The 25,738-nt window shown below is 41.8% G+C and overlaps 1 protein-coding gene across 2 annotated transcripts in view; it reads left to right on the forward strand.

The window, feature by feature from the left end:
- The window catches only part of LOC118374366 (uncharacterized protein C18orf63-like), a 38,049-nt gene extending 16,500 nt beyond the window's left edge, over positions 1–21,549 (forward strand). For both annotated transcript variants that reach the window (XM_035760768.2, XM_035760762.2), the window contains exons 9-14: positions 2,736–2,832; positions 4,073–4,158; positions 6,657–6,843; positions 13,043–13,747; positions 14,454–14,537; positions 15,709–21,549. In XM_035760768.2, coding sequence (XP_035616661.1) covers positions 2,736–2,832; positions 4,073–4,158; positions 6,657–6,843; positions 13,043–13,747; positions 14,454–14,537; positions 15,709–15,831 — 1,282 coding nt within the window. In that variant the 3' untranslated portion in view covers positions 15,832–21,549. The remainder of the gene's footprint in view (positions 1–2,735; positions 2,833–4,072; positions 4,159–6,656; positions 6,844–13,042; positions 13,748–14,453; positions 14,538–15,708) is intronic.
- Positions 21,550–25,738: the final 4,189 nt, after the last annotated feature.

The raw sequence follows: 25,738 nt of genomic DNA on the forward strand, positions 1-25,738 counted from the left end.
CCTGGCAATTTGTGTGAAATGTTAACTAGCAAATGAACTATCTACTATCTGTGAACTAATGTTTTCCCTCGACAGTATGTGGTTCATTTTCAAAATGAGTGAATTAGGTGAAAATGAGGCGTTGCTTGTGAAACAAGTGTATTCAGGGATCAAGTGTAGCTGGAGCTAGGCCTGGCTTATGCTGGATGCCACTACAGAGGTGTTGTGTCTTTGGTATCATTAAAGTGAAGACGGTTATTTTATCAAATCAATTCTCTGTCATTATTATTACGTGATTAAACTAATCATGTAAATGTAATTAACTAGGAAGTCGGGCACCAAGGAAAATCTTCAGATTGCAAAGTTATAATTTTCCTAATATAACTCTTCAGATATTTTAATATCTGATCAATTAGTCTTCTAATTAATGAATTATTCTTTACCTCACGTTAGTCTCATTCCAAACGTCATAAAATGTTGGTTATCTACACGAACCCAGCCTTTACTATGAATCATCCATACCCCAATTGTCTTAATCATTTATTTACTAACTAACTAAATAATTACAGAGATGCATAGACAAATAAACAGTAGATATGGTTACAAGTTATGTGTTTCCTGTCCTCTCTGAGGTCACCAAATGAAACACACTCGTCATACCCTTTAAGTGTCCGCAGACCATTCCCACCTTCTCACAAGTGGACATTTTGTAACAAATTCCCATTTTGGGGATTTAGGATTTCGCCATGTGAAATCCTTTGTTCTCTCTATATGTCTCTCTTTCTGCATGGCCAGGGGTAGAGAGTCTCCTCCAGGAATTTATGACCTGAGGTAACAGAACATGGGTGTAGGGGAGAGAGAGAGAGAGAGAGAGAAGGAGGGGGATGCCGCAATCTATACCCTGAAAGGGCCACGTCATGACAGAGGTGAAAGGAACACCACACACTTTCCCTCTTTCTCACTTTTTCAAAACAGTGGATTAAAAGGGGTATGCCAGGTGTACTCTCTGCCTGAAAGAGATCAGTTATGTCAACAAAGGGTATCTGACACATTGTAGAACAGATGTCCACAGGCAGAAAGTGTACAATGTAATAATGTGCAATGTAGTCCAAAGATATTGCTTTTATTGTGTTGAACTTGACAGTCACACTGAGTGAGAGGGGATTATTAAATGTTTTACTTTTGCACACATGTAGCCTTGTGCACCTGATCAATGTCTACCATAGTGACCACTATAATAGAGCAAAACTAGAATGCCTATTTGTTTCATTCTATTTCTACTTTAAGATGTTTTTTTCCCGAGTACAATATTTAGACGTGTGTGGTCACAAGCGTTCTATTATAAAGGCCGTCATGGCTAACTGCAATATTAGTGTATTGTTTTTTCTCAAGACATGAGTGTCATTTGCAGTAAAGTCTAGGCAACAAATAAGATTGGATTGCTTTCTTTAAATGTTTTATTTTACACATAGAGACTGATCATGTAGCTCATATATTCTTTGCTATTTAATTAGTTAAAACCTGCATTTCCCACTAGCAGAGATTTTGTGCATGTTTCAGCCCAACAAAAAAAAGTGTCACCTTTTTGGACCTTTACCAGTTTGCATCCTGCAGCTGTTGGGACCGTATATAGACAGGAGTGTGTGGCTCTCCTTTATTTTCAAGTTTTCCACTCCGCTAGCCAGCACCTTGGCTAAATAGGCGTGCGTTTCTTTTTCTTCTAGATCAATCAATTGAGTTTACCACAGGTGGACTACAATCAAGTTGTAGAAACATCTCAAGGATGATCAATGGAAACAGGATGCACCTGAGCTCAATTTTGAGTCTCATAGCAAAGAGTCCGAATACGTATGTAAATAAGGTATTTGTGTTTTGTATTTTTAATACATTTGCAAAAATGTCTAAAAACCTGTTTTCACTTTGTCATTATGGGCTATTGTGTGTAGATTTTTGAGGATTCTTTCATAGGGTTGTAACGTAACAAAATGTGGAAAAAGTCAAGTGGTCTGAATACTTTCCGAAGGCACTGTACATTTTCTTACTTTTTTCATTCTGGTCTCCTGTGGGAATCAAACCCACAACCCTAGCTTTCACAACCCTAGATTCTTTCTGTATTCATAATAACAAGTGTTACGGATACACGGGCAGGGTACACAGGTATGTGCACACAGGCAGGAGTTTGAAAACGAAGACACCGTGTAAACCAGTGGAGGATGGTGGGAGGAGCTATAGGAGGACAGGCTCATTGTAGTGGCTGGAATGGCATAAATTGAGAAAAAAAACATTGCAATGACAGGTTGGATTGAACTGTTGATATGTCATGGAACTTGAATACTTATGTATGAACAGAGAATAACATAAAACGTAAGAACATCAAAATCAGGGTTGGGCTCAATTCCATTTCAATTCAGTCAATTCAGGAAGTGAACATACATTTTGCTATTTCAATTTACCTCCTGAATTTGAGGTTTAAAAGGGCTTCTGAAGTTTGTAATTTTCACTTTGAAATTTCAGACTTGATTTTCCCTTACGATAAGTATATCAAACCCTATAAACATGTCCATTAATTATAATCAAATAATAATTCATGTTTCCTGTTGCTGCGGGATTATTTTCCTTTCTCAAAACTTTCTCAGATTTGACAAATTAAGATCCAAATTAAGGTCCGACATCTGTACAACCTGTCATTCTTGTATGTCTTTACTGACATGTTATAGGTACACTTGATATATAGCTTCCATCTGTGTTGTGTGTAGCATGAAAAGGGGTCAGATCGTCAGCATCAGTCACCGGATGCCCACCGAGAGCCCCTTCCAGTGCTACGCTGACATCCAGAATCACTGGAGCAATTTGGTAGGTCACAGCCTGGTCCCACATCTGTTTGTGCTGTCTTGCCAACTCCTATAATCACTGTCATGACAATGGCCATAGGAATTGGCAAGACAGCACAAACCGATCTGAGACCAGGCTAGGTAAGTTACACTTCACATTAACTACTCTTCATAAGGGCTGCATAAAGCTGCCATGAAAGAGACATATATATGCCATTTAGCAGACTCTTTTATCCAAAGCGACATCTCATATGTCATAACTACGAGATTTTCCTGACCACATTACCTGACTAGGAAAAGCTCTGGGCCCTAGTTAAAGGTTATGATTCCAGGTTGGGTCAAGCTCACTTTAGTGAACCATGTGTCACTGTCAATTCAGACTTATTCACTAATAGGTTACCTACTGTAATTGGCTAGGCATAACGCCTGCTTGCTAGCTTACCTAAATGATATGTAGTGTCACAACCATGTCAAGTTATTTGGCATCAACTGATTTCTGTTATGTCAACAATAATACAAACTCACATTGGCATCACACAACACAGACACACACGTGGACTACTCCAGGGAACTGTTGTTCTAACTACAACCACAGGACCAAACTTGATGGTGGTGAATGACATCCCATTGCTCACATCCTGTCTGTCAACGTCTGTCAGCAACTAAACATGGACTTGGCACGGCGTAGTGTGTGTGCTTGAGTGCCTGTATGCGTGTGAGTGTGTGTGACAATGTGTGTGCGTGTTTGTGTGGACTTGGCCCTTCAGTATGACTCACTAACGTTGGCTGGAAACAGATTTCACACCCACGCTGCCTAACAGTTTACTCTACCATCATGTTGTTAATTAAGGTCCCTTTGCTCCTAAAATGCCCAATGATAAACATGCATTGCCAAAGCCCTCTCCCCAACATGTGTTGTTAATTAAGTATATTATAGTGCTGTATGACTATTGTATCTCAGCCTTGAACAAGAGCTCTCACTGGCCTGTGTGGTTGGGCCAGTGGATAGAACAAATGGACGGGACAGCTGGCTGATAGTAATGCTCGACACGTTAGTGTTGGTGTTGGTCTGTCGTCACATCTGGGTGAGTGCTACACATTCAGAGATGGGTCACAAACAAATAATCTTCCTTGCTGTGTCGTCTACTCACCCCCTCTGTTTGACACTGCTAGCTTATACACACACACACACAATACACACTCACACACAGTTAATCTATTTGTCCTTACTGCTTCTTCCTTGTTTATTTTTTATCTTTCAGTATGGCTACCAACTCCCCCAAATTGATGAGGAAGAAGTGATTTATTGCAATGTATACTTCAAACTGGTTGGAGAAAGGCTGTTCACGTATCCTTTTAAGCCTGTGGTATGGATTGGGGACCATCTGAGGCATCTGCCTTTGGCCCACCTGTTGACTGTTATGTTGTTACACTGATTCTAAACTGTCACGTTTATGTCTACTCATGCAACTGTTATTGTGATAAGGCACAGTTAGTGTTTTCTTGTAACTTGTAACTGCTTGTAACCAGCATTTGTCCCTTGATAGGTTGTAAAATGAAACATTAATCGAAATCTGGAGAGGGAAAATAACAAAACAAACAGTGTAAAATGGTTCACATATGGTGTTCTTCAAGCCAGTGTTCACTCTTTAAGTTCATTCAAATTTGGCAGACATTTCAATTCATCTTAAAGGGGCAATTATATTGTTTACAAGTAAAACAAGCTTATATTTTGGCTTCTGATGGGGTACAACAGCTGAACTAAACTTGTGAGGAATTTCTAAGTTATATTTTTCAAACATCAATGGCTATACATCATTAATTTAAAAATCCAAAAATGGATGTACCAATCCCAGATGGGTCCTTTAAAGTGAGTTCCATCCAGACAGTGAACATATTACGTTTCTTTAAAGGCCCTGTTCAGGCAAACTAGATTTTCCTGTGTTTTAGAAACTCAGCAAAAAAAGAAACGTCCCTTTTTCAGAACCCTGTTTTTCAAAGATAATTTGTAAAAATCCAAATAACTTCAAAGATCTTCATTATAAAGGGTTTAAACACTGTTACCCATGCAATGAACTATAAACAATTAATGAACATGCCCATGTGGAAAGGTCTTTTAGACACGAACAGCTTACAGACGGTAGGCAATTAAGGTCATAGTTATGAAAACTTAGGACACTAAAGAGGCCTTTCTACTGACTCTGAAAAACACCAAAAGAAAGATGCCCAGGGTCCCTGCTCATCTGTGTGAATGTGCTTTAGGCATGCTGCAAGGAGGCATGAGGACTGCAGATGTGGCCAGGCAATAAATTGCAATGTCAGTACTGTGAGACACCTAAGACAGAGCTACAGGAGACAGGACGGACAGCTGATCGTCCTCGCAGTGGCAGACCACGTGTAACAACACCTGCACAGGATCGATACATCCGAACATCACACCTGCGAGACAGGTACAGGATGGCAACAACCACTGCCCAAGTTCCCCAGGAACGCACCTACCCTCCTTCGGTGCTCAAACTGTCCGCAATAGGCTGAGAGAGGCTGGACTGAGGGCGTGTAGGCCTGTTGTAAGGCAGGTCCTCATTCGACATCACCATGCGACAACGTCACTCATGGGCACAAACCCACCGTCGCCGGACCAGACAGGACTGTCAAAAAGTGCTCTTCACTGACGAGTCACGGTTTTGTCTCACCAGGGTTGATGGTCGGATTCGCGTTTATCGTCGAAGGAATTAGCATTACACCGAGGCCTGTACTCTGTAGCGGGATCAATTTGGAGGTGGAGGGTCCGTCATGGTCTGGGGCGGGGTGTCACAGCATCATCGGACTGAGCTTGTTGTCATTGCAGGAAATCCCAACGCTGTGCGTTACAGAGAAGACCTCCACCTCCCTCATGTGGTACCCTTTTTGCAGACTCATCCTTATATGACCCTCCAGCATGACAATTCCACCAGCCATACGGCTCTTTCTGTCCGTGATTTCCTGCAAGACAGGAATGTCAGTGTTCTGCCATGGCCAGCGAAGAGCCCGGATCTCAATCCCATTGAGCATGTCTAGGACCTGTTGGATCGGAGGGTGAGGGCTAGGTCCATTCCCCCCAGAAATGTCCGGGAACTTGCAGGTGCCTTGGTGGAAGAGTGGGGTAACCTATCACAGCAAGAACGGCCAAGTCTGGTACAGTCCACGAGGAGGAGATGCACTGCAGTACTTAATGCAGCTGGTGGCTATACCAGATACTGACTGTTACTTTTGATTTTGTTCAGCGACACATTATTCAATTTCTGTTAGTCACATGTCTGTGGAACTTGTTCAGTTTATGTCTCAGTTGTTGAATCTTTTTATGTTCATACAAGTATTTACACATGTTGAGTTTGCTGAAAATAAACGGAGTTGACAGTGAGAGGACGTTTCTTTTTTTGCTGAGTTTATATACTTCCACACTATGAGGTTGAATAATACTGTGAAACTGTGAAAATGTTGATAATGCCTTTTTAGCGGAAGAGCTGTTTGAAAAGACTGCATGATGTTTCAGCCTGGTTAGGTGGGATGAAGTTTTGGCCTGCCTGGTGACATCACCAGTCAACAGTTAATAGACCAATAAGAAAGAGAGTTCCAAACCAGTAACAGCTCATTTTAAGTTTTCCCCTCCCTACTCAGACTACTCCCAGGCAGTCCTAGCAAAAATCTTGCTTGAGAAATTGCTATTTTCTAAGAAGCTGTTTTTGCTTAATTTTTGACCATTTAATTGAAAACATTCACAGTAGGGTACTTAATTGTTATCCAGAAATGATTTGATACTGAGATAAAAAAAAACAGATGCATTGGACCTTTAACTAGTCTGCTAAGATACCCTCTGAGCTGTATCCGGACTGACCCGGTGCAGCGCTGTCCCAGAGTGGACCTCCAGGGGGCGCTCAGCTCCTTCCTATCCCACCTGAGGGAGAGCTTGCAGACTGTCTGTGGCTTCCCAGCCCGCATGACCAGCAAGCCCTGCTACCACACCACCAGCCTGCTCAGCATTGCCTCAGCACAGGTACAGGGTGCACACAAGTGGTGCGCGGGTCAGCTGTTTGTTCACCCGCACATGCCCGTAATTGCTAATAATCCACAACCGCCCGACTATATGTGATGAAGTGAAAATCTGAGGCCCGCACCCGACCCTAACCCGCTGAAATAGAAAATGCTCTATAGGCTACAGTCAAAGACTGCGGAAAGATTTTTGGACAGGGTGCAGGACATTTTGGTAGGCTATTTGTTCTTCAACTAGATCCATGCAGCTTCTCTTCTGTCATTATATGTTGCCCTAGAAGACTGAATCGAAGGAATGAATGCTTAAATCTAGTTGACCAAGTTTTCTCTGTCAAATTCTTTCATGGAGCAAACTCCCAAAAAATGACATCAGTTTGATCTGTTGTAAGGAAATAGAAAGCTGTGAAAACAATCCAACATGTTTCTGATAAGATTTCAGGTTGGCTTGGATGCATATTTTATGTGGTTGAAATACTAGCAGCTTTTATGATGCTGATAAATATAGTACCTCTATAGATGGTATCTAACTGGGCATTAGCATTCTCTCAAGATGCTGAAAGACATAAATCATATTTCTCCACTCCTGTTCCCGAGTCAAAATGTTGCCTACATTTGGTGTAGGTTATTATTTTACTGCAAGACGTGCTTAATTTTGCAGGAGTTCATATTAAGGCTATGTGAGGGGTCCAGATTTCACTTTCCATTTAACCCATTTGAACAGCAGGCTACAATTCCCTTGATGTACCATAGGCCTATTTGAAGTCTACTGTCTTGTGACTGTGTATGCACATAACAAAGTGCATTGCTATCATCCTCTTTTAGCACTTCAACCAATCTTTCCCAAACATTACTTTTCTGGCCTTCCCTTCACTTTCACTCCCCTTTCACAGCTTTACTCTTATTCAATTAAACACCGACATTGCCCTTTTTGCCTTTGTGGATTGAACTTTTTCTGCCCGTTCCCAAAAGCATTTGGCGATTGGTGTGTAGGCTATTTGGCACAGTTTAAGCTTGTGCACTAATGCCAGATAGCCTAAAATAATGAGAGTGAAAAAACTCTATTAGCCTATAGATCAGGGATGGGTAACAGTGGCTCATGGGTCTCATGGGAACAGTGGCTCATGGGTCTGCAAATATAAATTGCACAAGAGTGATACATTTATGGATTTTGTAAGGTATTGTTTTCTCTCTATTCAACCCACCCGCCCTATATCTGTTTATCTGTTGCCGGCTGCGATAGACCACCCTCTGCCCTCAGCTGTGCTCTGGACACCATATGTGAACTGATTGCCCCCCATCTATCTTCAGAGCTCGTGCTGCTATTTTTATTTAATTTTTTTATTTCACCTTTATTTAACCAGGTAGGCTAGTTGAGAACAAGTTCTCATTTGCAACTGCGACCTGGCCAAGATAAAGCATAGCAGTATGAGCAGACAACACAGAGTTACACATGGAGTAAACAGTTAACAAGTCAATAACACAGTGGGGAAAAAAGGGGAGTCTATATACATTGTGTGCAAAAGGCATGAGGAGGTAGGCGAATAATTACAATTTTGCAGATTAACACTGGAGTGATAAATGATCAGATGGCCATGTACAGGTAGAGATATTGGTGTGCAAAAGAGCAGAAAAGTACATAAATAAAAACAGTATGGGGATGAGGTAGGTAAAAATGGGTGGGCTATTTACCGATAGACTATGTACAGCTGCAGCGATCGGTTAGCTGCTCAGATAGCAGATGTTTGAAGTTGGTGAGGGAGATAAAAGTCTCCAACTTCAGCTATTTTTGCAATTCGTTCCAGTCACAGGCAGCAGAGAACTGGAACGAAAGGCGGCCAAATGAGGTGTTGGCTTTAGGGATGATCAGTGAGATACACCTGCTGGAGCGCGTGCTACGGATGGGTGTTGCCATCGTGACCAGTGAACTGAGATAAGGCGGAGCTTTACCTAGCATGGACTTGTAGATGACCTGGAGCCAGTGGGTCTGGCGACGAATATGTAGCGAGGGCCAGCCGACTAGAGCATACAAGTCGCAGTGGTGGGTGGTATAAGGTGCTTTAGTGACAAAACGGATGGCACTGTGATAAACTGCATCCAGTTTGCTGAGTAGAGTGTTGGAAGCAATTTTGTAGATGACATCGCCGAAGTCGAGGATCGGTAGGATAGTCAGTTTTACTAGGGTAAGTTTGGCGGCGTGAGTGAAGGAGGCTTTGTTGCGGAATAGAAAGCCGACTCTTGATTTGATTTTCGATTGGAGATGTTTGATATGAGTCTGGAAGGAGAGTTTACAGTCTAGCCAGACACCTAGGTACTTATAGAGGCGACCTAAACTGGAACATGCTTCACACCCCAGCCATCCTACAATCTAAGCTTGATGCCCTCAATCTCACACAAATTATCAATTAACCTACCAGGTACCACCCCAAAGCCGTAAACACGGACACCCTCATAGATATCATCCTAACCAACTTACCCTCTAAATACACCTCTGCTGTTTTCAACCAAGATCTCAGAGATCACTGCCTCATTGCCTGCATCCGTAATGGGTCAGCGGTCAAACGACCTCCACTCATCACTGTCAAACGCTCCCTGAAACACTTCAGCGAGCAGGCCTTTCTAATCAACCTGGCCGGGGTATCCTGGAAGGATATTGACTTCATCCTGTCAGTAGAGGATTCCTGGTTATTTTTTTTAAATGCCTTCCTCACCATCTTAAATAAACATGCCCCATTCAAGAAAATTAGAACCGGGAACAGATATAGCCCTTGGTTCTCTCCAGACCTGACTGCCCTTAGCCAACACAAAAACATCCTATGGCGTTCTGCATTAGCATCGAACAGTCCCTGTGATATGCAACCTTTCAGGGAAGCTAGAAACCAATATACACAGGCAGTTAGAAAAGCCAAGGCTATCTTTTTCAAGCAGAAATTTGCTTCCTGCAACACAAACTCAAAAAAGTTCTTGGACACTTTTTTTTTTAAGAACACCTCCCAGCTGCCCACTGCTCTGAGGATAGGAAACACTGTCACCACAGATAAATCCACTATAATTGAGAATTTCAATAAGCATTTTTCTACGGCTAGCCATGCTTTCCACCTGGCTACCCCTACCCTGGTCAACAGCACTGTACCCCCCACAGCAACTTTCCCAAGCCTTCCCCATTTCTCCTTCTCCCAAATCCAGTCAGCTGATGTTCTGAAAGAGCTGCAAAATCTGGACCCCTACAAATCAGCCTGGCTAGACAATCTGGACCCTTTCTTTCAAAAATTATCTGCCAATTTTTTTTGCGACCCCTACTACTAGCCTGTTCAACCTCTCTTTCGTGTCGTCTGAGATTCCCAGAGATTGGAAAGCAGCTGCGGTCATCCCCCTCTTCAAAGGGGGGGATACTCTTGACCCATACTGCTACAGACCTATATCTATCCTACCCTGCCTTTCTAAGGTCTTCGAAAGCCAAGTCAACAAACAGATTACCGATCATTTTGAATCCCACCATACCTTCTCCGCTATGCAATCTTGTTTCAGAGCTGGTCATGGGTGCACCTCAGCCACGCTCAAGGTCCTAAACGATATCTTAACCGCCATCGTTAAGGAACAATATTGTGTAGCCGTATTCATTGACCAGGCCAAGGCTTTCGACTCTGTCAATCACCACATCCTCATCGGCAGACTCGAGAGCCTTGGTTTCTCAAATGATTGCCTCGCCTGGTTCACCAACTACTTCTCTGATAGAGTTCAGTGTGTCAAATCGGAGGGCCTGTTGTCCGGGCCTCTGGCAGTCTCTATGGGGGTGCCACAGGGTTCAATTCTTGGACCGACTCTTCTCTGTATACATCAATGATGTCGCTCTTGCTGCTGGTGAGTCTCTGATCCACCTCTACGCAGACGACACCATTCTGTATACTTCTGGCCCTTTGGACACTGTGATAAACACCCTCCAGACGAGCTTCAATGCCATACAACTCTCCTTCCGTGGCCTCCAATTGCTCTTAAATACAAGTAAAACTAAATGCATGCTCTTCAACCGATCGCTGCCTGCACCTGCGTGCCCGTCCAATGTTTCTGACTTGGAATATGTGGACAACTACAAATACCTAGGTGTCTGGTTAGACTGTCAACTCTCCTTCCAGACTCACATCCAACATTTCCAATCCAAAGTCAAATCTAGAATTGGCTTCCTATTTTGCAACAAAGCATCCTTCACTCATGCTGCCAAACATACCCTTGTAAAACTGACCATCCTACCGATCCTTGACTTCGGCGATGTCATTTACAAAATAGCCTCCAATACCCTACTCAATAAATTGGGTGCAGTCTATCACAGTGCCATCCGTTTTGTCACCAAAGCCCCATATAATACCGACCACTGCGACCTGTACGCTCTCGTTGGCTGGCCCTCGCTTCATACTCGTCTCCAAACCCACTGGCTCCAGGTCATCTACAAGACCCTGCTAGGTAAAGTCCCCCCTTATCTCAGTTCGCTGGTCACCGTAGCAGCACCCACCTGTAGCACGCGCTCCAGCAGGTACAGCTCTCTGGTCACCCCCAAAACCAATTCCTCCTTTGGCCGCCTCTCCTTCCAGTTCTCTGCTGCCAATGACTGGAACGAACTACAAAAATCTCTGAAACTGGAAACACTTGTCTCCCTCACTAGCTTTAAGCATCAGCTGTCAGAGCAGCTCACAGATTACTGCACCTGTACATAGCCCATCTATAATTTACCCCAAACAGCTACCTCTTCCCCTACTGTATTTATTTATTTATTTTGCTTTGCTTTTTCTTGGCCAGGTCGCAATAGTAAATGAGAACTTGTTCTCAACTTGCCTACCTGGTTAAATAAAGGTAAAATAAGAAAATCTACACTATATTGAATTACCCTAAACCCGTCCACACTCACAGGTACAGGACTACAGACTGTCGTTGATACAACGTGTGTCATTTTGCACACATAGACACACGTACTGGTACAATATTCAATTGGTGCTGCTCATATTTCTCATGTATTTCAAATTACACATGCAAGATTTCTACGTTTTAGAAGTTTTACAAAAGAGACACTATTCATGATAAAGATTTTATTTTAATAGTAGATTTTTTATATTTCCCACATTAGTTTTATCTGTACAATTTATCTTCACAAAATAAGATTTACGCCTTACATTTCTCTAGATCCAAATGTATGTTTGACAGTTTTTTAAAATTCCAAACTGTCAGAAAGGAGGTGTGATGATAAATGTCTGGGTCCTCCCGATAGGATGTGAGAAACGAGCAGAAAGAGAGAGAGAAGGCTCAGGTTCCCTCCTCCATCCACCCACCCTTTCTGGTGATTGATTAGTACAATCTGGGTGAATAATACAAGGCAGAGAAAATCCTTGAATTTTCAAGTTGAAACAATGGCAAGCGTTCTGCTCGCAGCTAGGTCATATCCTCTTCCCTGGGTCATATTCATTAGTATTCACCGTAGCAAAAGGTTTTGCAATGAAAACAAACTATTCATAATGGATAAGTTCAGGTTAGTCCCTCCCTCTTTCAGTCCGTTTTGCGTCTGTTTGGTGCCTAGTGAATACGACCCTGGTTTGTTATTGCCCACAGATGTTGGTGGTGGAAGCTCTCGCTGTCAAAGTGAATAGAGGTTTATTTGTGCTGGACAAATTATGTGGGAGCTTGTTGAAACACCCTACCCACTGGCCACAGACGTCAATTCGATGTCTTTTACATGTTGGTTCAATGTAATTTCATTGAAACCAGTTTGTGCCAAGTGGGTATTTGCAGTGTTTAATTAAGAAGTTAATGAAGTAGAACTTGAACTCACAGTAATCATCTGTTTTACAGGAGTAATAACTGTATATGTACCTAGATTTGGGGTAACGTAATATATGGTTCATAGGTATTGTTGAGTCATTATGGATTCATTTCATACATTTATAATATACAAAGCTGGTGCAACTCTGGCCGTTATATCATATTTTTTCAAAATGACCTACTGCAGCATGAAGGTACATTGTTAATGTGACAAACATGCTGCCAAATACTAGTTAATTTGCAATACAACATGTAATGACGGTGCAGTTACAGTACAGTACATCCACTTTGAAGCAAATGTTTTTTACTGAACTGCAGTACAGTTTCACTTTTTTAATTCCCAGAACTGTATGTTCCCATGTTCCAACATCACTGCACTGTGCATTCCTTTGTGGTCGCAGGTGGCTAGTGGCAAACCGGTGAACTTGACGACCAAGTCAGCTAGCAGGCCCGTGCTGAGTCAACTCCATGCCTCCTGCCCCCTCAAGCCCTCATTTGGGGGGGCACCAGGCGCCCAGACTTTCAGCCAGCCAGTGGGACAGAGTGGCAGCAGCAGCTATCTCAGCACTGGGAGAACCCAGGGGGTCCATCCCACTCCCACTCAGAGTTATACCCCAGGGAGAGGCTTGCCCTCCTCCTCTCTCTATCGCAGTGCTGCCCCTCCCCAACCCACCACACACCCCCAAAAGAGCCAGGCCCCACCGACTGGACCCAAGATGGTACCCATCTTCAAGAACAAGGCCCTCCCGCGCCATGTCAATGTCACCCAGCTTCTGGCTGAGAAGCAGCAGAAGAGAGCCGAGGAGCAACGGCAGACACCTGTGTCGGGACAGAAGAGGGCCTGCCCAGCCTTCTTCTCCTCTTCCTTTTCCTCCTCGTCTGTTCCCCTCTTTTTGCATTCCTCGTCTACCTCTTCCAAGTGCACAGAGGAAGCCCGCCGGCCCACTCCAGCGTCCATGCCTCACTTGACCCCCTTTCCGCGGCCTGAAGGGGTTTCCCCACATTCCTCCCAGGTGCACGCCAGTGAGAGAGCTTTCAGAGTGAGGGACGAGATCGCCTCAGGTCCCCCTCATCTTCTTCCATCTGGTCTGCTAGGCAACAGAGGGGTGAGTCACCACCAAACACACTAGATGTAATTGTAATTTGAGATTTAGTCCAATCACATTTCAGTTGAACTTTTTACTGCAGTGGGCTAAATCAGGGTCACACCGAGTGTTTCTTGGTAGTCTTAAACAAATCTCCTTTGAAACAAAAGTATACACCTCACACACATGGTTATGAGCTTTAAAAAAAGAAGACACCTGTACCATATCAGATATAGAGTTTTTTGTTTGCATCCCAACGTTACACTATATATACTATACATCACAGAAAACTGAAAACAAAACTATTTGACACAGAAACACTGTATTTGAAGCGTTAAAAAATAAATAATGTTTATTCATGTTGAAATTATGAAAAATAGGAATAACATTCCACCCATGAGGCCACTAGGTCATTTTACTGCAGGAAAGGGCTACGATGGGATTTCAATCTTAGGAATTAAGATTAGCTCGCCTAATTTAAAATATAAGGGCATATCTCCCATTGCATTCAGTGCTTGATTGTTTGCGTGAAGTCAATGCTTTTCCCAGGTGAGGATTTGTCCCTGTACTATATGTTTGAGACTGTGCAGTAGTCAAATATGTTTTATGTGTGTGTATTTGCTGAGGATTTGAATAGTTTAAAAAAAACATATATATATATATATATATATATATATATATATATATATATTGTATTGTAATTAAATGAATGGGTTCTCACCTCTCAGGGGACTGGTTTGAGTCAAAACCAAAGAAGCCAAAGTCTGCAGTGCAGGATGTGGACGTGGAGAAACACGCGAGAAGTAACCAGGTATGTCCTTTACTATACTTTTACCTTGACCTTTTTCCATAGCTTTGATTTACAGTGAAAAGTATGTATTTTGCAAATGTTATGCGTGTTGAGAGAGGTGATAAATTCGACAAATGGTTTGAGGGAGGCAAAACATCCCACCAAAGCAGATTGATTAGGGGACGATACATCAGAGTAAATGTTTAGCAAGATCCATAAACCGAATAGATTTTCCCACTACACCCCTGATTGAATTCCATTACAAGCTTTTACTAAATGAGATCTGTCTTGTGTCTTGTTCTCGAGCTAGATACCATTTTTTACAGATACTATTTCACAAAAGTTACGACTCGGTTGATCATTTTTACGAGGGAGCCGGGGGAAAGTTTATTAGAATGATTGCTGCCATTTTGACGGATTCGTTTTCGGACTGGGACACACATGGGCACTGAATGGACATAGAGACCTTACCTAATATACTTCAGGGATGGCTAGATGTAATCTATAGGGATGTTACTCTTACTCTAAATTACTTTACAGCGTCTGCATAGTTCATAATTACAACTGCAGTCATTTAGCTTTTGTAGCTGCATTGGTTTTGGTTTTATTTGAATAAACACAGGTAAGGTAAACTATGGAAGTCCGAGTAGATTTGAGCTTTTAGGTCATTTATACTTTTTTTCTGTAAGCAAACACCCAATGAAACCAGGAAATTTGCCAACATCTACACCCAATCAACAGAAAGTACATTTCCCTGTACAATGAAGATTGAACAAAACTAAGGATCTCAACACATAATGTATGGAGGATTCACATAAGAAATGTCTTGATGTTTGATGTGCTCCCCCCTCAGAAGGTGAAGGTGTCTCCACTTTGTCTGATGACATCACTCTCAAACCGCTAATTGTAAACTAAGCTGAAGGATTTAAAAAAAATAATTTAAAAAAATTCCTTATCGGTCCAATTCGAGAGCTATAATTCAGAAACTAAAGTAAGCAAAGTAAGTGTCCGAAAGATTACATTATACAAAGATTACAGTATACCAGTATACCTGTGAGGAAATTCTCTACCACCTCAGATTTTTTTCTTGACCTACAGTAGGATAAGAAGGATGTAAGAAGGGTTTTATGAAATACATTTTATTGATTGATTGGCTTTATGATTGAACATGTCTTGTTTGCTATTTATTCAGCTGTCGAAAATCAATGTGACGACCCTACAGGCCTGGCTGAAGAGCCGCGGAGTGGTGGTACGGTCCAAGGAAAGGAAAGAGGAGCTGGTGTCAAAGGTCATGCGTTGCCTGAGTGAATCTTGAGTAGTGAGGGTCACCTTCCAGACAGGCACAGAGAGGGTCATTTTACACTATTCAACATCACAGAGAACAAGCTGGTTTTAAGGGTCATTGATAGTGAGCTTTGTATTGCTATCAGGTCTCTGTGTTATCATTCTTGAATGATATGTACTGTACCTGTATGGTGTTCTTGTTATGAAGTTAATACCCACTGAAGTCACAGAAGTCAATTCAACTGAGGTAGTAAGATGTTTCTGGCCTTGAGTTTGAGGAAAGAACAGATCATTTTATGTAATATATTTATTGAATGTATTTGTTTAACATAAAAAGAGTAATATATCTCCTATTTATATAGTTTTGTTTTATATATTAGTAATTTTTATTAATCCCCATTTCTTGCTTTTCTTGTTCAAGATGTAATTTTCTGCAGTATGTCTGAGCTTTATTTCAGAAAAGATCAAAAGCAAATGTCTGTTAGTACTTATTCAATATTCAGATCCTTTGAAATTGTGCATACACATTGATTACCATAATAAAACAAAGATATTTTTAATATTAAATAGAAAAGATTCCCCATGTAAAATTAATATGGCCCCCTTACACTTTTTGCTCTCAGCAGAGTGAATGTTCTGTGACCAGACCTGGATTCCAATACTATTCGAAAATCTTCAAAACGTTTTTTTTTTTTTTTTTTTTTTTTTTGTGGGAGCGTTTGCTTCAACCTACAGGAGTGCCAGGTGGCCGGCGTTTGCACTTTGGGGACTTTCCTATTAGCTCCACTGCAAAAGTCAAACAGATAAAGTATTTGAAATTATTTCAAATAGAATTTGAACCCAGGTCTACCTCTGACCTTATTGATTGAAGTGTGCTATGTTTACTGAGCCAGCCAGTCAACTCACAAATTCTCTTCAATGCCTCTCTCTCTAGCCAGGTTTCTATCCAACCTTTATATGCAAGTAAAGTACATGTCAGATAAAAACATGTAATGACAGCCTGATGAAAACAGCTAATTTGTCGCTAAACTTTCCAAATGTCGACAAACCAAAATACGCTAGACAAGGTGGGATATTTAAATTATGTGAGAAATGGTGGTGGAAGCACCTTGATGCACAAATATTGATACAATAATTATATCAAAGTAAACTTGGAGTCACGCAATGATATGTTTTGTGGTCCTCCAACTATGACTCTGGAAAGAATGCAGTTTATTAGGCTACAGATGAAATAAGTTATGATGAACTTCACAGGGTGGTGAAAGTGCAAGGTAATGAGCTTGATACTCCTTTTCAATAAATATTGAGGGTTTTATTCTGGTGACTGATGCTTGGCTGCCATTTGACAAATAAAAATAATCTTGCTCTTTCGTCCATAATCATTTCATCATGTAGGCTATACCTGCACTGTATCTGCGAGCTGTTGTCTAGAGCGCACGTGCCAAGACCAGAGTGGGCACATCAGCTATATAATTTCTTGTGACAAAACCATCAGTAGAGTTGACAATGCGATGGAAACTTTATTTGGCACATGGGAATTTAATCAAAAAATTATTTTCATGTGAACTATGTCATCACGCATCGCCTATTATCCGTAACAAGTCAATTTGATGGAAGCACATCTCTGGTGGGAAAATACGCATTTTGTTTTCATGCAGATTTTAGAATATTCGCATGAAAATGTGTCGATAGTTGGATGGTACCCTAGCTAGAGACAGAATTCTAGAGTGTGATGGCTATTGCGACAGCACAAAAGTATTGTATAACTAAGTATGATGGAAAGCGCTGCGATGGTTGTTGGAGACATCTGTAATGATACCCTCAGTCTGGATCAACTGCAAAAGAGTAAAATGCATTTGTGTGAAATTTGATCGCAAGCATCAGAAGCCAAACTGCGTGTCTTTCAAAGAGGAGACTTAAAAGCTCTTTCTTTATGGTTTATTCGGCCAAAAGCTTAATGATCCGTACAAATCTGACATCGAGAGCTTTGCATTGAGTTTCAACTATTCTTTCAAGGTTTTTTAAAGTCATTATTTTGGAGGGGTGGTATTTCATACATCACAGTTTTTAATGTGAAACAGACCGTGTGAATTTTTCCTCTTCCCTTTCTTGGCTTTAAGGACAACTGTTAGGCATTAGATTTAATGGCTCCAAGCATCATGGTCCTTTTATGGATGCATGTGCTCTTTGTGACAGTAATGTGATATTACTTTGATAATTAGTCATTACCTAATTTGACTCGCTACTCTACCTTCTCTTCCTCTGTATCCACTGCTAAAGCCACTTTCTATCACTCTTCATTTCAAGCTTCTGCCTCTAACCCTGGGAAACTATTTTCCACCTTCTCCTTAATCCTCCTCCCCCTTCCCTTCTCCCTCTCTGAGGACGACTTTGTAAACCACTTTGAAAATAAGGTAGACGACATCCGCTCCTCATTCACTCAGCCTAGTGAGTCCACTGGTCCTACTCACACAGAACTACCCTACGCCTTTACCTCTTTCTCCCCTCTCTCACCAGATGAAATCCTGCGACTAGTGAGGAGGTCTGGCCGTCCAACAACCTGCCCGCTCGATCCCATCCCCTCCTCCCTTCTCCAGACCACCTATAGAGACCTTCTCCCATCCCTCACTTTCCTCACTTCCCTCATCAACTCATCCCTGACCACAAGCAGAGTCTCCTCTGACTTCAAAATGGCCCGAATTGCTCCCCTCCTCAACAAACCAACTCTCGACCCCTCCTACATCAAAAACCTCAGACCGGTATCCCTTCTTTCTTTTCTTTCAAAAACACTTGAGCGTACTGTCTCTGACCAACCCTCTCGCTGTCTCTCTCAGAACGATCTTCTTGACCCTAATCAGTCAGGCTACAAGACGGGTCACTCAACCGAGACTGCTCTTCTCTGTGTCACGGAGGCTCTCTGTACTGCCAAAGCTGACACACTCTTCTCTGTTCTCGTTCTCCTAGATCTATCAACTTCCTTTGACACCGTGAACCATCAGATCCTCCTCTCAGGGCTGGGCATCTTAGGCTCTGCACAGTCTTGGCTTGCATCCTACCTGGCAGGCCGTTCCTACTATGTGACATGGAGAGGATCTGTGTCTAGCCCCCACTGCTCAGTTCTAGGCCCTCTCCTCTTCTCTCTATACACTAAGTCACTCGGCTCCATCATATCCACACATGGTCTCTCCTATTATTGCTATGCGGATGACACTCAAATACTTTTTTCCCTTCCCCCCTCTGACACACAGGTGGCAACATGCATCTCTGCGTGCCTGGCAGATATCTCATCTTGGATGTTGGCCCACCACCTCAACAAGACGGAGCTGCTCTTCCGCCCGGGGAAGGCCTGCCCATTCCAAGACCTCTCCATCACGGTTGACAACTCCACGGTGTCCCCCTCCCAGAGTGCAAAAGAACCTTGGCGTGGCCCTGGACAACACCCTGTCATTCTCGGCAAACATCCTAAATCCTCGCATGTCACCCCGCTCCTCCGCACACAGACTGGGGGCGAAGGATCACCTTCCAACAGGACAACGACCCTAAGCACACAGCCAAGACAACTCAGGAGTGGCTTTGGGACAAGTCTGTGAATGTCCTTGAGTGGCCCAGCCAGAGCCCGGACTTGAATCTATGGAGAGGCCTGAAAATAGCTGTGCAGCGACGCTCCCCACCCAACCTGACAGAGCTTGAGAGGATCTGCAGAGAAGAAGGGGAGAAAATACAGGTGTGCCAAGCTTGTAGCGTCATACCCAAGAAGACTTGAGGCTGTAAACGCTTCCAAAGGTGCTTCAACAAAGAGTTTCTGAAAACCTGTTTTTGCTTTGTCATTATGGGGTATTGTGTGTAGATTGATGGGGGGGTTATTTAATCAATTTTAGAATTAGGCTGTAACGTAACAAAATGTGGAAAAAGTCAATAGGTCTGATTACTTTCCGAATGTATGTTTGTCTCACCTTGCTATCTTAAGATAAATGCACTAAATGTAAGTCGCTCTGGATAAGAGCGTCTGATAATGACAAAAATTTAACAATTCATTACCCATTGTACAGTAGTTGTGTTTCACTCGTCTTACAGAGAGACATCATCTATGCCATAGTCCAACATACATTTTGTTGAATATGGGTTTCATATTTCATTTACAGTGCCTACGGGTACTATCAATTACTGTGGGGTGTGATTGCTTGGCAATAATGTGTTTGTGTGGCATGCTATGGAGAGAAATGGAGGCCAAAATCACATCAACGCTATTGGCCTTAATCTCTTGTCAGTGTGGAGACAGACTGACAGACAAACAGTCAGAGAGGTGTAGAGACAGACCGGTGCAGACAGTCAGTCGGCGAGGTGTAGAGACAGACAGGTGCAGACAGACAAACAGTTGAAGAGTTAGAGACACACAGACAGAGAGGTGTAGAGACAGACTAGACAAAAGGAGAGGTGTACAGACAGGTGTGCAGTGTAGCTGGAGGAGACGGAGGTTGAGTTCCTCAGAAACACCCTATTTTTAAATGCTGTCGCTCCAGGGTTGGAGTGCACATTCCGCGGGCTGAGGCATGCCGTGTCTCGCACCGGTGTGCAGTTTATTCACGGGCTGCTGCATGACAATGCTCTGTTTACCTGATCTACGTAACCTTCATACTGTTAATGATCACCATCCACAGACTAATGAGACTAAGGTCTCTGCTCCCTTATTACAGCCTTGTCGTGTGTTCCTTAATGGTGATTTTGTTTTCCTTTCAAGGCAAATGTCAGGAGGCCTAAAAAATATGTATATTACACCCATGTTTAGCCTGTACTGTAGTCGCATGCTTCCAGCAGTTGCTCATTGACTCATTAACTAAACAGCATTAACTGACAGACTTTTTCCTTCAAACATATTTGTATTCCTTTCAAATTGGAAACAGAGGTATGTAAGAGTTGGAAAGGTTGGAAACTTTAGGGGGTGTCATTAAATCAGACGGTGGGCTGCAAATTGTCCCCAGAGTTCCTTTTTGCTGCATATTTAATGTTTACCCATACATGTTTAGAGAAAAATGAGGACAGTGGGATATAAAGGGAACTCAGGGAGACTGTTTAATGTTGGCGTCAATGTTTTTGCAACAAAGTCTGTCTCAAGACCAGTCTTGAAAAAGGCACTGGGGCCATACTAGTGAACAAGAGAAAATGTTTAGTTTAAGCATTAGCCAACTGAAATTGTTGACGTAGTTGCACCTGATTAAGGGCTTCACGTTAGCTGTTCCCATTACATAACCTGCCACATTTAGCCTTATGCTAACCTTACTAGGTGGCTGTGATTGATTCCTGTAACAAATTTGCATCAGCCTTAAACTTTCTATCCACAATAAATTTAATTTTTGAAAATAGGTCAAGTTGGCCACCAGAGGGATATATTTAAACCTCCAAATTCAAGGTATTGCATGATCAATCCTGACTAGGTTACTTACTAATTTTATGTTAGACAAAGCTGTTTTTTCATATATGACAAAATCACACGTGTTTGCTTAGCTGTTTCACATATAGTACTAGTCAAAAGTTTGGACACATCTACTCATTCCAGGGTTTTTCTTTATGTTTTACTATTTTCTACATTGTAACTAAGAAATAACACATGGAATCATGTAGTAACCAAAAAAGTGTAAAACAAATAAAAATATATTTTATATTTGAGATTCTTCAAAGTAGCCACCCTTTGCCTTGATGACAGCTTTGCACTCTCTCAACCAGCTTCATGAGGTAGTCACTTGGAATACATTTCAATTAACAGGTGTGCCTTGTTAAAAGTTCATTTGTGGAATTTCTTTCCTTCTTAATGCATTTGAGCCAATCAATTGTGTTGTGACAAGGAAGGGTGGTATACAGAAGATAGCCCTATTTGGTAAAAGACCAAGTCCATATTATGGCAAGAACAGCTCAAATAAGCATAGAGAAATGACAATCCATTCTTTGAGACATGAAGGTCAGAATCTAGAAAATGTCAAGAACTTTGAAAGTTTCTTCAAGTGTAGTCGCAAAAACAATCAAACCCCATGATGAAACTAGCTCTCATGAGGACTGTCACAGGAAAGGAAGACCCAGAGGTACCTCTGCTGATAAGTTCATTTGAGGTACCAGCCTCAGAAATTGCAGCCTAAATAATACTTAACAGAGTTCAACAGACTCATCTCAACATCAACTGTTTAGACTGGTGGAAATCTGTCCTTTGGCCTGATGAGTCGAAATGTGAGCTTTTTGATTCCAACCGCCGTGTCTTTGTGAGATTTTTTTTAATTTGTACATTTCACCTTTATTTAACCAGGTAGGCTAGTTGAGAACAAGTTCTCATTTGCAACTGCGACCTGGCCAAGATAAAGCTTGGCAATTCGAAACAAACAACACAGAGTTACACATGGAATAAACAAAACATACAGTAGAACAAAAGAAAACATGCAGAGTAGGTGAACGGATGATCTCCGCATGTGTGGTTCCCGCCATGAAGCATGGAGGAGGTGGTGTGGGGTGCTTTGTTTGTGATTTATTTAGATTTAAGGCACACTTAACCAGCATGGCTACCACAGCATTCTGCAGCGATACACCATCCCATCTGGTTTGCGCTTAGTGGGACTATTTTATTTTTCAACAGGACAATGACCCAACACACCTCCAGGCTGTGTAAGGGCTATTTGACCAAGAGGGAGAGTGATGGAGTGCTGCATCAGGTGAACTGACCTCCACAATCCTCCACCCAATTGAGATGGTTTGGGATGAGTTGGACTGCAGATTGAAGGAGAAGCAGCCAACAATTGCTCAGCATATGTGGGAACTCCTTCAAGACTGTTGGAAAAACATTCCAGGTGGAGTTGGTTGAGAGTGCCACGAGTGTGCAAAGCTGTCATCAAGGCAAAGGGTGGCTACTTTGAAGAATCTAAAATATATTTTGGATTTGTTTAACTACAACAACATTTTCAGTAACGGTTATGGATACTTTTTACTTGCTATGACTGTGATGTGTTTTTTTAATCATCCTGTAAATTACCAAGGACAAGAGTGCCCGCTAAAAAAATCTAAATGTAAACTTGCAAAGAACACTGGGTAATATGTCACAGCATGGGTAATTCCATTAATATACCGTAAATTAGATTTCAGTAACATTTCCGGTACTGTAAATGGATAATCTTAAAATGGATTACAGTAGCTGTGCTGTAACATAAATTACAGTAACTTACTGGACAATTGCTGCCAGTAAGTTCCTGTACATTTTACAGGAAATATTTTACAGTGTAGTCATGGAAGGATATGGAATATGGTTGAAGTTAACTCATAGGCACAAAAGTATCAATAGCAATGATAATCAAATAGCATAAATACACTAAATATTTGATGCACACAGTCTGTCATTTATTCAGGCCTAATACTTATGAAGTTTTCAACAATGAAAACAGCAATGAAGTTTAAAAGAATCAAAGCAGTACTCCTCTCAATAGTTTGTAGGACCATGCATCCCACATGAGCAATGAAAGTGGAAAGTGCACAATAATACCTGATTGGAGGGATATAGTGCTCATGTATGGCATTCTCGACCAAATGCCTTGCATTCCTTAGTGAGATTAATTGGCTAAAGTAACTGCATCTAAAACTCTGAGAACTTCTCAGTCAAGACCGTGTCATTCACTACATGTAACCTTGCCAGAGTAAAAGGATCGGTAGGAATGCATTCTTTGAGGGGAAATGCATTTAATTTAAAGCACTTATGTTTTTTTTAAAGGTGCTGAGTGAATGATGGTGACGAATCAGGGAAAGACTCTAGTCATGTTCCCAAGTAAGGCTATATATTTCCAATGTGTTATGGGAAAAAAGAGATTGCGCTCGCATCAAAGGTTCAAAGCGTTTCATTCGGCATCTCGGTAAACAATATTTTGTGATTGCACAACAGCGGTACAATTTAAACAAGTGTCCAGAGCTGAAATGTATTTACAGTTGAAGTCAGAAGTTTACATACACCTTAGCCAAATACATGTAAATTCAGTTTTTCACAATTCCTGACATTTAATCCCAGTAAAAATTCCCTGTCATAGGTCAGTTAGGATCACCACTTTATTTTAATAAGAATGTGAAATGTCAGAATAATGGTAGAGAGAATTATTCATTGAAGCTTTTATTTCTTTCATCACAAACCCAGTGTGTCAGAAGTTTACATACACTCAATTAGTATTGGTAGAATTGCCTTTAAATTGTTTAACTTTGGTCAAATGTTTTGGGTAGCCTTCCACAAGTTTCCCACAATAAGTTGGGTGAATTTTGGCCCATTCCTCCTGACAGTGCTGGTGTAACAGTCAGGTTTGTAGGCCTCCTTGCTCGCATACGCTTTTTCAGTTCTGCCCACAAATTGTCTGTAGGTTTGAGGTTAGGGCTTTGTGATGGCCAATTTGCAACCAAGCTTTAACTTCCTGACTGATGTCTTGAGATGTTGCTTCAATATATCCACATCCTTTTCCTCTCATGATGCCATCTATTTTGTGAAGTGCACCAGTCCCTCCTGCAGCAAAGCACCCCCACAACATGATGCTGCCACCCTGTGCTTCACGGTTGGGATGGTGTTCTTCGGCTTCCAAGCCTCCCCCTTTTTCCTCCAAACATAACGATGGTCATTTTGGCCAAACAGTTATATTTTTGTTTCATCAGACCAGAGGACAATTCTCCAAAAAGTACGGTCTTTGTCACCATGTGTAGTTGCAAACCGTAGTCAGGCTTTTTTTATGGCGGCTTTGGAGCAGTGGCTTCTTCCTTGCTGAGCAGCCTTTCAGGTTATGTCGATATAGGAGTAATTTTTTACTGTGGATATAGATACTTTTGTACCTGTTTCCTCCAGCATCTTCACAGGGTCCTTTGCTGTTGTTCTGGGATTGATTTGCACTTTTCGCACCAAAGTATGTCCATCTCTAGGAGACAGAGTGCATCTCCTTCCTGAGCGGTATGGCGGCTGCGTGGTCCCATGGTGTTTATACTTGCGTACTATTGTTTGTACAGATGAATGTGGTGCCTTCAGGTGTTTGGAAATTGCTCCCAAGGATGAACCAGACTTGTGGAGGTCTATTTTGTCTGGGGTCTTGGCTGATTTCTTTTGATTTTCCCATGATGTCAAGCAAAGAGGCACTGAGTTTGAAGGTAGGCCTTGAAATACATTCACATGTGCACCTCCAATTGACTCAAATGATGTCAGAAGCTTCTAAAGCCAGTTCGTAATTGTAAATGAGAACTTGTTCTTAACTTGCCTATCCGGCGGAATAAAGGTGAAAAAAAAAAAAAAATGACATCATTTTCTGGAATTTTCCAAGCTGTTTCAAGTCACAGTCAATTCAGTGTATGCAAATTTCTGACCCACTGGAATTGTGATACAGTGAATTATAAGTGAAATAATCTGTCTTTAAACAATTGTTAGAAAAATTACTTGTGTCATGCACAAAGTAGATATCCTAACCGACTTGCCAAAACAATAGTTTGTTAACAAGAAATTTGTGGAGTGGTTGAAAAACTAGTTTTAATGACTAAGTGTATGTAAACTTCCGACTTCAACTGTATATGAAGTGTTCCTGGAAAGTGTTACAAATTCGAGTCTTTAAAAAGCAAGGAATTGCAGTACCTGCATCACTGACCACCAAACCCTTTCAATGGGGGAAATTGCCACCTGCATACTGGTAAGTGAAAGCATGTTGCAATTTCAATGGCAAACAGGAGGAACCATTGAACTAATTACTTTCGTTGGAACTGTCAGTGTGTTGCCGCCGGCTTCCATTTATTTTCCCAGTGTGGTTAGGTTTGGAAACATCACTGGCCTTCTGCCATGATGGGAATCACCTGGCCAACAGTGGAGAGTGTTGGCAAATGTGATGAGCATGTCATAAAGATTGAGGTTCCATGAATCTCCAGTTGACATCTATGATGAGTTATATAAGTTTATTCAAGGA

Source organism: Oncorhynchus keta, chromosome 4 (assembly GCF_023373465.1).
Source record: "Oncorhynchus keta strain PuntledgeMale-10-30-2019 chromosome 4, Oket_V2, whole genome shotgun sequence".
In the NCBI taxonomy this organism is placed as follows: Eukaryota; Metazoa; Chordata; class Actinopteri; order Salmoniformes; family Salmonidae; genus Oncorhynchus; species Oncorhynchus keta.